Below are 14,682 nucleotides of genomic sequence, written 5' to 3'. Positions count from 1 at the left end.
CAAACTGCTAAATAAAGGTCGGGAGCTTGGAAAAAGGAAAAGACTAAGAGATGGACTGGCCGTTGAAGGCTCTCATGATTGCGGAATATAAGGAGTTGGACCTGTCTGGGTGTAGAACAACTTTTCCGTGCAGCAAACGATCGAGAAAGAAAGGCTTACTCACATTGTCATGGGAATATCCAACGCTGGAAGTCAGCACGGTACAGAAAGAAGAATAAGAACATAAAGTCTAGAACTATCCGATAATACTATTATCGTAGGTGATGGAGAAAGAAATAACTGGTTACTTAAGTATTTTTGAAATCAGTAGCATAGCGGGCTATAAATAAATATTGATCGTCTTAGAATATTGAATTTTTCTTATTTCTGTTCCGCTACTTGGTCCAGTATTTGAAATAAGAAAAGGAATAGTTCTCAAAACGTCTGCCCTGTGCACATTTTTATTTTGTGAATAAACGTAATCTTCATCTTGCGTCAGCATGTTCATTTTCAACCTCAGTTTATTATTCCATAGGTTTGTGAAGGCTTTTCTGATATCTGTTAAGTTACCATAGCCATTTTATAAGGCCGAATTCAGAGCAACACTATAATTTATTGCTAATTTATTACGGAAAGAAAAAATGATTAGCCGTTTCCGAGAAACAGTGGGTATGCTAACTTTTCGATAAAACTAGCATAGCCATGGTTATGTCTCGGCAAGGAAAAGGGACACAGGACCCATCTTGGCAGCTTATGTTATTGCTGTTGAATTGGTACATAAACCAATCCCCGAAAATTACCCCATCATCCCCCTACCGCAGATCTCATTCCTGGAAAAATCGAGATATCGGCCAAAAACGTTGAAACCAGAAAAGTGAACCGTTATGAATTAATTGCTAATTTATTGCTTAAGTTTTATGCCAAGAAACACTTAATTGCTGCAACCGTTTCCCAAAAATAATGATGACTGAACCTAAATATCTTAGCGTCATATATTGCTGATTAAATTTTATTGAATAATGCAACTTACTTGCTAAATTGTTTCCATCATCCTTCAATCCAAATTTTATCCCTGACGAAATAGCGCTGATACAGTTTAAAAAAAAAATAATATATCATTTGACCCTCACTTTTAGCTTGGAAAGCTTTTGGCTATATTCTTTGCATAGACCAGATATCAAATAAATTGATATGCTAACTTTACAGACATGCTTTTCTGTGAAAATAACTAAAGCATTATTTATTTACTCATAATAACGAAGACTATACTTTTGTGCTTGTAGGAAATATAGATTATGTACCTATACGTTTTATTCACTATCCGATTTTATAGTATTTTAATATCCTGCAAGTAAAGTATAATATTCTCATAATTATAATTTTGTTAAACATGTTCATTTTTGCTATTAAGTATTCATATTCGAAATCGAAGAAAATATGACCGAAACTTTCATTTTAAAAATTAATAATTTTCTAAAATAAACAAGAGTATCAATATATTTCTAAAAATATTTCAAGGCATTGAACATGTTTCAAAAAGAACTAATTACCCAAAAGTTTTAATATAGGCTGCAGAAAATTTCTCACATGAAGAATGAAAAGATGTCTGATGACCGTTACAGATTCCAACAAGGGAATTTAAAGTAACCCTAAGAATAACAACGCCAGGTGAATTAATAGTGAGGCCTTAGTAAACAACTTTTTATTGTTTGTTTTTTGTATATTTGATATAAACAAAAAAACAGAAAAGTAACCATATTATTATACCGCAAAAATATCATTTTTTGTTAATAAAACTCGTTTTATAAAATAAGTACACTAATGGCTTGTGTTATCATCTATAAACTTACTCAAATAGCATAGCAAAAGAAAGCCTTTCTGTCATTTTTTACTTTAAAATTCCAAAACAACTGTATTTGTAAGTAAAATAATCAGAAAACGTAGGTGAGTATAAACAACATAAAGACACTTAATAGGTACTTACGAACTGTAACTTCCTTGGGATCAAACTTTTCCACTTTGCCTCCGACATTGGTGATCCTAACTCTGAGAACCTCTGACCTCTTCTTGATACCTTCGAGCTGTCCCCCCAGATCCTCGAAGATATCATTGGCCGCCAACACCAGAGAAGCAAGCTGTCTGAGAGCATTGCACAGGGTGTTGTTGGTAACGGCCTCCAGCTCGAAATCTCCGATTTTGGGGTGGCCATTCTCGTCGAAAAGTTGAGTCCTGCTCAAAAATTTCGGCTCAACAATACGCTGCACGAAGGGCATTACACAAACACTAAAACACACTTTCACTCACAATCACTGTCTCATTGTTGTCACATGGCGATGTTTTCGATAAAGTAGACGCGCTTATACACGCACGATTAATGTACCACTACCTGCGAAGGCTGACATACGATTAAAGTTGGTTGAATTGAAGAGCGGTCGAGCGGTGGCATGGGCAAAGGACCGGTGCGATACGGCTTCCCGCTGTTAAAATTTTTGAATCAAGAACGTGCGCAGAAATACACTTGTTGGACTGGCCATCTCTCGATAGATGTCTGAACTTATTTATCCTTAGAACGTGGAATCTATTATTTAGAAACAAAATCCTGTATCTATAACATAAAGGCTATAATTTTTATAATTTTATTATTACTTTTTGTGAATTGAATATTTATATTTATGTAGATTAGGTGTGTCAAAGTGTCAAATAAAGTAAATCATTAAAGTTTCAACGTTTCAACACAGTTAAATATACAAAAGTAAAATTCTAGGTTTCTTAAGCGAAAGCGTATAGAGGGCGCTTTGGATGTCAATTATTTTTGGTAAAACAAAGTTTTTATATTTGGTTTTCTTATATTTCACACAACTAGGGAGGATGGCAAAAATAATTAATATTTTTTCTTAATTAAAATAATAAAATTAATGATAGTCCAATACAATTATTAATACCTATTTATGGAATGTTTCTTTAATAAGGCAGCGGAAGGTATGGTAAATAACACAACTTGAAATATAATGTATAAATAAATAGTCTACTGTGTACCTACTAAATATTATTCCTTGATATTTATTATTATTTATTATTAATTATAAGAATTTATAAGAAAATTATAAGAAGAAAAATTCTTAAATATAGTTATATTCTCCTGTCACTAAAAGTTAGAATGAACTGGACTGTCTGCTACACGCAATTAATTAAAAAGTAATTATTTAAGTATTTGTCGAATATGGGACCTAAATGTACCTTATGTATAGCAGTTAACAAACAAATTTTCGAAAAGTGTCTCTCAAAAATAAAAAAATGTGTAGCGGTTTCAGTGTATTATTTAATTAATTTATTCCTTAATAATTTTTTTAGACCCGTCAAACTTTCAATGTTGGTGTGTTGTTTTGTTTGTTGGTTGTTATTGTTCGAATTGGTATCACTGCGGCTCCCCTGTTACCAGGAGAACATATGCTTATAAGAAGTTAACGAACACTATGAGGTAAAAGCTGTTGATCGATTTACAAACCGTTGAAAGAATTTTGCTGATCCTTGAGCTTTCTGTTATCCTGTTATAAAGAACGTCTTGTAGGATAAAGTCGAAGTGCGATGCGGATTCCTGCCATTCTTAACATAACTGAGATGCAACAAGTTTGTATTCCTAATGAGAAGACACGTGCTTTCTCGTTATTAGTATTTAAAAGCAAAGTAATAGAACAAAGAAAAATATTTAAATTTTGGAAAAGTAATTAATTATTCGATTCTTTAAATTTTCGGGAAAATGTTTTATTTTACATTTTTTAATGTACTACTTACTTACTGATCTTTGCACGTCTGCTGTTAATAATAAATGCATTGTTGATTCCATAATAAAAAGAGTGTAGTGTACTATAAGATCTCAAAAATAACAATAGAAATTAATAATTCATTAAATCTAGTTACTTTCATCTATATTGTTTGTTGGATTTCTGGTAAGGGTCAATGTTTCGGCTTACCCTTACCAGAAAATTCATCAAAAAGGCTCTATACACATGAGGGCGTTAGACGTCGCGTTTGCCTAACGCCTTGTTTCAAGTACCAAGGAACATATTATGATTCACATACAAGCGCGCGTTTAGAATCAACGTCGTCAAAACGTGGCGCTCGTAGAATCGTGTAGAATATACTTCAAACGCCGCATTTGCAGCACGTTTCTAGTGACTAGGAGAGGTTGTGATCGTAAACACAATCAAGCGCGCGCTTTTGCCCAGGAGCGATTAATTACAGGGACCCGATCCGTCAACTGCGCATGTGCATTTTTGAAATGACAAGGACATCAAAAGTGACAATCTCCCACCTAAAATAATCTGAGCAAATTTATAAAAACGGTTTTGGCATAAAAATTGGAAATTTTAAACTATTTATTTCTACAGGTACATAGTTGTTACATTCATAAATAAAAGAGAATAAATAACTTGTACTCTCAGTAATAAGAAATAAAATCACATTAATCTAGTGGATATTGATGACTTTGATATGAACCCATGAACTGCCGAATATTGTTTATTTTGTTGTAGTAGCATATGGAGATTGTTAACTTTGCACCAGATAATTTAAAATATTTAACGTAATATACGTTTATAAGTGAAGATAAGGAATATAATACATTATTATAAACTTAAATTGAATTATTGTTGTTGAAAGTAAACAAATTATTTATGAACTAAATTTAAATTTTAAAATACCTTAATTCTTTATTACTCTTCCAGTTTGGTGCCAGCACATTTATTAGCGACCCTAATTTGAGACATATTTTTATAAAACAAACTTATATATTACTACTAACCTTTTAATTATATCATATTAGTGTGTAATATTTAGTAATTTTTATTAGAACATTGGATTATAATGAAATATTTGTTGATATCAACAAAATAATAAATTTTGCTCATATAACCTGTTTGATTTATTATGGCTTTTTGGATTGAAGTTTGACAGCGACTGTGCGAGGTTGCCAATTTTTGTGATAGGTTTGTTTCAGTTTTTAAATATTTTAAATGATATTTATTTAAACAAATCAAAATATCTCTGGATGAAATTTATAAATTGTCAAAACAAGTTTAATTTATGTTTGGTTTTATTCCTGAAAAATGGAAGTGAATTCTATTGTTGACATAAATAATATAACACAAAAAAGCGATACTGAATTAATTCAATATTTACAAAATATTGGATTACTTAAAGAACAATTTAAATGTAAAGTTAGACAATGTCGACGTCCATGTGTAGTGAAACAGAAAAATGGGTATAAATTAAACCATGGTTTTTGGTGCGGCAAATGCAAAAAAATGTATTCCGTATGTACAGGTACATTTTTTGAAGGATTGAGAGTACCAGTCAGGACTCTATTTTATGTAATGTGGCTTTGGGCAAGTCAGGCGCCAGTTAAAAGTGCCGCAGAAATAATTAATTTGGAAAAACGATCTGTTATACAGATATATCGGTATTTGAGAGATGTGGTTTCTTGGAAACTTTTACAAGAGGAAGAACCATTTTTATTGGGTAAAATAACAATACAAAATATTAACATTTAGTTACTTTTCACATTCTTATTATTGCAGGTGGAGAAGGACACACAGTTCAAATTGATGAAAGTGTTGTAACAAAACGAAAATATAACCGTGGTAGAATAATTAAAGAACAATGGGTTTTGGGAATGTACGATATAGTTTTAAAAAGGGGGTACATAACATATATAGAAAGTAGGAAAGGAGAGGTATTAGTGGAGATTATTAAAAAACACGTCCGGGAAGGTAGTGAAATTTGGACAGACCAGTGGAAGGGATATTCCAACTTAAAAAATTTAGGGTATATTCACAAAACTGTGAATCACTCTAAATTTTTTAAAGATCCACTAACAGGGGTCTGTACAAATCAGGTAGAAGGGTATTGGTCTCGTCTTAAACAATACCTAAGACGACTTGGAGTGATGAGCTCTCCATTTCTACCGGAATACATCGACCAATTTATGTGGGATGCATTATATGGACGCAATGCTCATGATAGGTTTAAGAACATAGTAAATTGCATTAGACAGAGATATAACTAATTTATATATATATATATATATATATATATATATATATATATATATATATATATATATATATATATATATATATATATATATATATATATATATATTAAAGTATAGTATGGTATGTTTTTTTAGATTAGGTTGAATTAGATTAGCGTAGGTTAGATTGATTTAGTTAGTTCTTTAGTTTTGTAAATTTTCCTTCATGAGCCGCTATATATCCTAGTGACTCCCATAGATCCTCGATTAGCCATGCTCCGTAGGAGCAGTATACCCACTAATATATTTTATGTTAATTAGTTTTTTTTATTTAGGTTGGGTTGGGTTAGTTTAGGTTGATATGAGTTAGGTTAGGTTTAGGTTGCGTTAAGTTAGCTTTGGTTTGGTTCCCTTCCTGGACCATGAGATGACCTATCTACGCCCGTAGGGCGTCGGTTTCTCTTTCTCCGTAGGAGAAAGACACCCACTAATATATTTTCTTTTTAAATAGTATTATTTAGGTTAAGTTAAATGTGGTGTGGTTGGGTTAGGTTAGGATGGGCACAAAAAATTAGATTTCTATCTAAGTAACGGTGGTAGGTTTTAGCCGGAATGCGGTTAATCCGGCACTACACAGACGCCCGTAGGGCGTCTGGGTGTCTTGTTCCGTGGCTGCTCTTCAAGCAACCAGAAAAAGATTTCCCCCATCGTCTGTCAGCTATACGTCCAATACGCATACCTTTTTAGGCTATTACTGGAATTTAGCAATGACACAAAAAAAAAAAAAAAAAAAAAAAACTATATATAATTTATATATATATATATATATATATATATATATATATATATATATATATATATAATTTATATATATATATAATTTATATATATATATATATATATATATATATATATATATATATATATATTTATCTTAAATTAGTTTTGGTTTCTATATTTTTATCTCGTATATTTTTATCTTAATAATATACACCGATTAATATATTTTACCTTAATTATTTTTATTTAGGTGAGGATAGGTTGAGTTCCCTTCCTGGGGTGTGAGATGACCTACCGACGTCCGTAGGACGTCGGTAGGTCATCTCACACCCCATGAAAGGAACTCGTATATTTTTATCTTAATAATATACACCGATTAATATATTTTACCTTAATTATTTTTATTTAGGTGAGGATAGGTTGAGTTCCCTTCCTGGGGTGTGAGATGACCTACCGACGTCCGTAGGACGTCGGTAGGTCATCTCACACCCCAGGAAGGGAACTCGTATATTTTTATCTTAATAATATACACCGATTAATATATTTTATCTTAATTATATTTATTTAGGTGAGGATAGGTTGAGTTCCCTTCCTGGGGTGTGAGATGACCTACCGACGTCCGTAGGACGTCGGTAGGTCATCTCACACCCCAGGAAGGGAACTCGTATATTTTTATCTTAATAATATACACCGATTAATATATTTTATCTTAATTATATTTATTTAGGTGAGGATAGGTTGAGTTCCCTTCCTGGGGTGTGAGATGACCTACCGACGTCCGTAGGACGTCGGTAGGTCATCTCACACCCCAGGAAGGGAACTCGTATATTTTTATCTTAATAATATACACCGATTAATATATTTTACCTTAATTATTTTTATTTAGGTGAGGATAGGTTGAGTTCCCTTCCTGGGGTGTGAGATGACCTACCGACGTCCGTAGGACGTCGGTAGGTCATCTCACACCCCAGGAAGGGAACTCGTATATTTTTATCTTAATAATATACACCGATTAATATATTTTATCTTAATTATATTTATTTAGGTGAGGATAGGTTGAGTTCCCTTCCTGGGGTGTGAGATGACCTACCGACGTCCGTAGGACGTCGGTAGGTCATCTCACACCCCAGGAAGGGAACTCGTATATTTTTATCTTAATAATACACACCGATTAATATATTTTATCTTAATTAGTTTCGTTTAGTTTAGGATAGATTGAGTTCCTTTTTGGGGCTATGAGATGATCTACCGACCTTTGTAGATCACCATCGGTCTGCTAAACATAACAAGACGTTCAATATATATTTTTTAACATTTTCCACGATTTTCCATATCGACCTTGCACAGGTAAACTATTAGTCTATTGCATATAGTTCCAATTGTTGTATATTTACCACTGAAGCTAGTATAAAAACGTAAAGTGTTCCTCATTTAAAAATGAATCGTTAATATATTACTTAATTGTTAATTTTTTTATAATAACACCGCACATTTAAGTTCTTTAGTAATAAGAAAAATTACAGGAACTACGCTCGGAGATCAAAAGATAAGTGTTGAAATTAGAAGAAAACGTAACGTACAGTGCATAAATAAATGAACACAAAATTGAAAAAAAAACATGGAATAACAACATAAGCAGAATGGAGGAGACCAGTGTCATCAAAATAGCAAGAGATAAGTGGAATGGCAGCCTTCCATAGAGGTATTAATCCGCCAATGAACATGCAGAATTGCTTATAAAGAGGAATAAGAAGAATTTCAGTTCTTTAAAATATAAGAAACTAATTTTTTTCTTTAAAAATTTTGTTTAATAATTTTAGTAATTTCTAAAATTTGTTAAATATAATACAGAATTTATTGATCATTTTTATTTTTCATTATTATCTAGTATTTATGTTCAATTGCTGCATTTAGATTATCATTATATTCTAAAATAGTATTTATATAAGTCGATGAGCAGAGTAATAAGTGTTTATGCACGTATATTACGTAAAAAGAAGTATTCCCTTCAAAAAATATATCATAAAATTTAACTTACAGAGAATATTTGTGATACTATACATTTTTATAGATTTGGAAACGTCGCAGTCAACTCTCAATATGGCCGCCCAAAAAGTGTGAAATTTTCAATTTTCAAAGTCATTTTTTATTTAAATAAATGGAAATTCCGCAAATTTTTTTTTTGTAAATAGCTTAAAATAATGTATATTTTCAAGATTTACAAAAATTTTTCACGGAATTGGGTGGCTGATAAATGTGCCGGAACCTTCCAGTTTAAGCTGTAATATTGTTCTAACAATGTTTTAACATCAACTGCTTTTTCTTGTTTTACTTGTAAACTATAGGTACTTTGGTATTATACCAGGACAATACTGGTCCATATTTCTATTCTTTTTTGTGAGTGATTTATATTCAATCATATCCTGTCGATAAACAGGTTCCCCTTTTACTAGTATCTTGTTAGATCTGGAACTCTTCCCTATATAAAACCTTTTGCACTCACTGATTTTAAAAACAATGAATTTATAGATTTTATAATTGTGTCTGCAGCTTTCTTAAAATAGAACACCCCACAATCGCTTCTCAATTTTATCATTGAAGGAAAACCTCAATTTTAATAAAAACTGAAGTTTGTTATTAATTTTGATATGACATGCCTCAAATATAAACCTTAGGGTGGCAGACTGAATAAAATAAAATTTATCGTTCTTTAACATAGCTATGGAGCACAAAATTTGTATACTTATATTTTGTACTACCTGTGTGAAAATAATTATAACTAAAATAAAAAATAGTTTGCATATCAAACAATATATTTAAATTTTTGTATAAATATGATCATTAGAAACATCACCTGTAACATACAATTTAGAATGAAGTGTATTATCTATTACACGTTTTTCAACAGCATCTGGTTTCTTCATACGGATTGTTTTAGCTTTCATTTTCTTCCTTGTTGAGAAGAATGCTTGTTTTTCAATTTTTTTGTTTGAAGGTATTAATTTATCTTCCTCCAATTTGATAATAAATTCCTCAGCTGACGGTTTTGCACAGCTCAAAGATCCTACAGAAGCAGCCACTTTTAAATGTTTGGTTATCAGTTCCATTTGATCAATGTTTAAATGGTCACTTTGTAATTTTTCAATTATTTGGAATGCCAGATCTGTCTTTTTTTTGTCTGCAACACAGATGGTAGATGATGGGGCATTTTGACGCAGTGCTGTCACTTCAGTCTCAATATCTGGGTTTTCAAATTTTTGTACATTTCTGTTCACTTCCACTTCTGATTTGTTGAAGTTTAAGCAAACAAAATGTATATGCTTGCATATGGTTAATTTTATTGCATAGTCTATGCAGGAACACTCATACATATGTATGCAGATGTTACAAAACGTGCACATCAGGTGACAACTTTTGTCGAATTGCTTTTTACTAATTATATGAAAATCATCGGCAGTTTTTATGTAAAAGCTGTTATCTTCTCTATTTCCTAATACTTCTACATTTTTTACCAATAATGTTAATGCAGCTCTGTGTCTAGCATTTATCATACTGCAGTGATGATGCTTTTTATTTTTTTGTTATTTTTAATTCTCTCAAGGGTCTTCTCCCTCATAAATCTTTGTAAACAATGTAATGTTTTATCCATACGTTTAATTTTTTTCCCTTCTAAAGACACGTGTTTAATTGTTTTATGCATAGCCTCTAAATGCATATTTGTATTTGCAGGACAATTTTTTCGGTAACAATAAGCCCACTGTTTCACATTTTTACCATAATGTATTTTTACATAATCACCCATCTTCTTAGTTTCGTCATCAGATAGTAAAATATTTAAGAATTTGTTGAAATCAGAAATAAACTCATCTTCATCCAGTATACATTGAACATACTTCAATGACTTATAAACCCATTTTCTTTTATCCAAGTCTGACACTTTCCCCAAATTTTGTTGCCAAGCACGATCGATGTGCATTGAACAATATAACTGTTTAAGTGGGGTACCCATAATTTTTTGCCAAGGGAGATAAAAAACTGAAGTAATGTCCGACATAAAACAGAGTGTTTGTATTTTCCCAACAACTTTCATAATTTCTGTAAAATAAACTTCATTAATGTAGGAGTCCTTTCGGTTGGAAAATAAAAAAGCTACTTGAAATCCATTTCCAAATTCATCAATGACCAGAACTGTAGTCATTTCAAAATCATATGCATTGAGGCCATGTGTACTATCTACGCATATAAGATCTTGACCAAATTTTTTTAACAGCTCTGCTTGAACTGGACTCATTAATATTAAACAAATATTCTTATTTTCTAAATTGTATGCAGTACATTCAGAATTTTGAGGTTTATAAAATACTACAGGATTATTTTCGGTTCCAGACATTTCTTGAATCCATAATTCGACACTGACTGCATCTTGTTTGTGACGGTACCCATCCTTTAGACCTATGTTATAAGAACGCATCACATTATTAATGTCCATCCTCGTTAATAAGTGATCTCTTTTCAATGAACATCCAATGTTGTCCCTCGTAGAATTTAAAATGCTAAAAGCAAATTGGTTGACAAAAAAAAAAGACAAAATTGCTTATTAAAAACTTACTGCGATACCGAAACACCTGCAATTAATTTGGAAGCAACACTTTCGCGTTTGAGTTTAGAGAGTCTCATGTGCTGCATATCCTCTTCATGTCCATAATGAGTCTTAACATAACTCATACTACAGAACCCTGTTTCAATTACTAACGTAATTATTATCTGACTGGTACAATTTCTGTTCAATTTACAAGAACCCTGACATTTCGAGTATATGCACTTTCTTCTCTTCTTTCTTTTCCTGTAATTATACATAAAAATAAATTAAAATAGTTATATTCAGTAAAACAGCACACATATTTATACTTACTGACATAGTCTATATAATCTTTTATAAACTACAAACAGAACTTTTAAAAACTTAATTAATTCCTCACCTGAACGACTGCAATTGAAATAGATCTTCTGATTTTCAGTTCCACTGCGTTTGATTCCTTCAGATTTTTCATAGCGCACATTGTTTTCCTCTTCCTCGAGCTTTAACCATGCTGTAAACTCTAAAAAAAATTGACAAAAGAAAATAATTTTATTATGATAAATTTTATCAGTCCTACCTTCAAAATTTTTAAAACTTTTGGTCATAGTTTCATTACGAAGGTGATGTTCTTGTTCTAAATGTAATCTTAAATCGCTAATGAATCGAAAAGATGTCTTACAACCTTCCAGACACTTATTTAAATGCACATTTTCCTCATATTGCATCGGCGTAGAAAGTTTACCATGTATATTTTTTATATGTTTATTTAAGTTAGACTGATTTGAGAAAGTTTTACCACAATCAAAACAGTTCACTGACATTTTACTAATTATTTAAATAGGAAATTATTTAAAACAATTTTCTATGTTGTGATTTTATACCTCTGCAAACACAATATCAAAGTATAATTTTGGTATAATATTCGACAAGGCAATATACCGTTAACATTTTCATTTGAAGGTGAAGGTTCCAAATATTTCGAACGCAGTCATCTCGCACATGCGCAGTCAACGGATCGGGTCCCTGTAATTAATCGCTCCTCTTTTGCCCTGTTGGCATCGCTGTGCCGTGTTGGAAAGTGATCTGTCTACAATGGAAGTTGAACATTTTGGTAAGAAACTGTTCATCGATGAAGTGCAAAAGCGAAGACGTATTTGAGATGGAATATGACGAATACAAGAACGGAGTTTTAGCCGTCATGTGTACAGGCCCTCATGATACTATGACTAACATGACTAATGTCATTTATAGTATCATGCAGGCCCTAAGATACAAGTTGCGCAGAGAGCAATGGAGAGGTCAATGTTGAATATAGCCCTCAGAGAGTTTAAAATGAAATAGTTAGGAGAAAAACTGGTGTTACGGACGCAGTTAAAAGAATTACAACGCTGAAAATTTCTATGTTATTCAGGTATATATGCCCACAACAGGTGCCCCAGATGAAGAAAAAATTGACGGCATTTACAGCAACATAGAAAATATCGCGAAGAAAATCCCACAAAAAAAGCCACTATATATTATTGGAGACTTTAACGCCAAGGTGGGAAAAACTGAAAATGAACCACATTTGAGAGATATTGTCAGGTCATTTGGCTTGGGCATTTAAAACAACAGAGGAGAACCTCTCCTACAGTTTTCCAGTGAAAACAATCTAGTAAAAAAATACACTTTATAAACATCACCCAAGAAGGCTCTCAACAAGGACTAGTCCAAATAAAGAATAGAAAAATCAAATCGACTACATAGTCGTGCGGAAAAGATAGAAATTATCAGTATTATCTGTAAAAGCTATGCCTGGAGCATCAGATCATAAACTGCTAAAAGTGAATTGCAGGTTCAAACTACACACAACTAGAAAAATATATCAGGCAAAACAACTAAGGGTAAATAATACAGAACTGGAGCAACAAGCAATAAAGACAGCAAGCTGATAATATTTACAGTGTCACCACGCCCTGACAAGGGCTTAAGAAATGAGGAGAAGGGCAAGAATGCAACAAAAGAAAAAATGAATCATACAGAAAGATGCTTACTCGACGAACTAGAACAACTGTAGAGAATTACCAGGCAAAGAGAAGAGAAGAAAGGAGGATACATAAAAGAAAAAAATGAAACCACTTAAATAAGGAATTTAAATATATGGAAAACCTTAACAGAGAGCAAGAATTCAGAGCATTCTATAAGAAAGTTAACATCAACAGAAAATAATTCAAGACAACCTCAAGCCAATGCAGAAGTCTGAATGGTGACCTATTGACAATAAGGAAATATGTATTGAATAGATGTGTGGAATACTTTAACCAGGTACCTAATATAGAGGAAGAAGAAAACGTGGAAGACGAAAGAGATGATTTATGCGGAACAGACGAGAGGGAAGATAAACCACCAACGATTCTCAAAAACAAATCACCCGGAATAGATAATCTCACAGCTGAACTATATAAAGAAAGTGGCCACGATACCATAATGGCATTATAGCAGCTCATAAAAGAAATATGAACACAGAAATTCCCCTCCAGTGATTGAAATATTGGAATACTTTGCACCATACACAAAAAAGGAGATATCCTTGATTACTCTAACCATAGAGGAATTGAGCTTCTAAATGTAGCGCAAAAATCTTTTTCACAATACTATGGCATCATATGCAGAACGAATAGTAGGAAAATACCAGGCTGGTTTGAGAGATAGTAAATCGACAATTCATCAGATTGCAACCCTGAGACAAATTTTAGAAAAAAAAACACTGGAATATGGCGTAGACACTTATTACATATTTATAGACTACAATGCAGCCTACGACTCTGTAAATAGAAGAGAAATCTGCAAAGCAATGGAAGAGCTAGGAGTACAAAATCAGTTGGTAAATTTAACAAAACTAGGTAACTCTTGAAGAAGTTAAATGTACAGTACGAATCCAGGGGGATTTGTATACTGTATACTGTCCAATCTGGCTCTGGAAAAAATGTCACAAATCATAACCACCGGTTCAATATATAACAAATCAGTGCAAATCCTTGCCTATGCTGATGATATCAATATTGTTGGGAGAACGGAAAACTCTTTACAACAGGCGTATGTAACACTAAAAGAATCGGCTACAAAAATGGGTTTAATAATAAACATCAACAAAACGAAGTATGTGCATAAAAATAAGCACAAAACCACAAATCCTACGGCCAATTATTATAGAAAACGACGTCATCGAAGCAGTGAATGAATTTGAATATCTAGGAGCGTTCGTTAACATTGAAAATAATATGTACTACCGCAGAGATATACCGCAGCAAGAAATACAAAGGTAGAACTCTAC

General features: G+C 32.3%; 2 protein-coding genes across 4 annotated transcripts in view; both read right to left on the bottom strand.

The window, feature by feature from the left end:
• Positions 1-2,420, bottom strand: part of gukh (NHS actin remodeling regulator GUK-holder) — a 597,577-nt gene extending 595,157 nt beyond the window's left edge. Inside the window, exon 1 of the mRNA XM_072529622.1 lies at positions 1,964-2,420. Coding sequence (XP_072385723.1) covers positions 1,964-2,252 — 289 coding nt within the window. The 5' untranslated portion in view covers positions 2,253-2,420. The remainder of the gene's footprint in view (positions 1-1,963) is intronic.
• A 6,087-nt stretch (positions 2,421-8,507) lies between these two features.
• LOC140438262 (uncharacterized) lies at positions 8,508-12,244 on the bottom strand. 3 transcript variants are annotated; one of them, XM_072527958.1, is made up of 4 exons: positions 11,947-12,244; positions 11,770-11,889; positions 11,400-11,633; positions 8,508-11,343 (listed from the first exon to the last, which is right to left on the bottom strand). In XM_072527958.1, the coding sequence occupies exons 3-4, from the start codon at positions 11,513-11,515 to the stop codon at positions 10,338-10,340; spliced, it is 1,122 nt and encodes a 373-aa protein (XP_072384059.1). In that variant the 5' UTR covers positions 11,516-11,633; positions 11,770-11,889; positions 11,947-12,244; the 3' UTR covers positions 8,508-10,337. The 3 variants fall into 3 exon arrangements, with proteins under 3 accessions (XP_072384059.1, XP_072384057.1, XP_072384058.1); XM_072527956.1 differs by having other exon boundaries at positions 11,400-11,889; XM_072527957.1 differs by having other exon boundaries at positions 11,400-12,244.
• Between the last annotated feature and the right edge of the window lie 2,438 nt (positions 12,245-14,682).

The sequence above is a fragment of the Diabrotica undecimpunctata genome, chromosome 4, assembly GCF_040954645.1.
Source record: "Diabrotica undecimpunctata isolate CICGRU chromosome 4, icDiaUnde3, whole genome shotgun sequence".
Classification (NCBI taxonomy): Eukaryota; Metazoa; Arthropoda; class Insecta; order Coleoptera; family Chrysomelidae; genus Diabrotica; species Diabrotica undecimpunctata.
This window is presented reverse-complemented; position numbering and strand designations above follow the sequence as displayed.

Excerpts from the sequence above, each read along its gene's own strand:
- LOC140438262 (XM_072527957.1), bottom strand. The coding sequence starts at position 11,647 with ATGTATAATTACAGGAAAAGAAAGAAGAGAAGAAAGTGCATATACTCG. Across the intron at positions 11,344-11,399 it reads GCAGGTGTTTCGGTATCGCA|CATTTTAAATTCTACGAGGG; the intron begins GTAAGTTTTTAA and ends ATTTGCTTTTAG.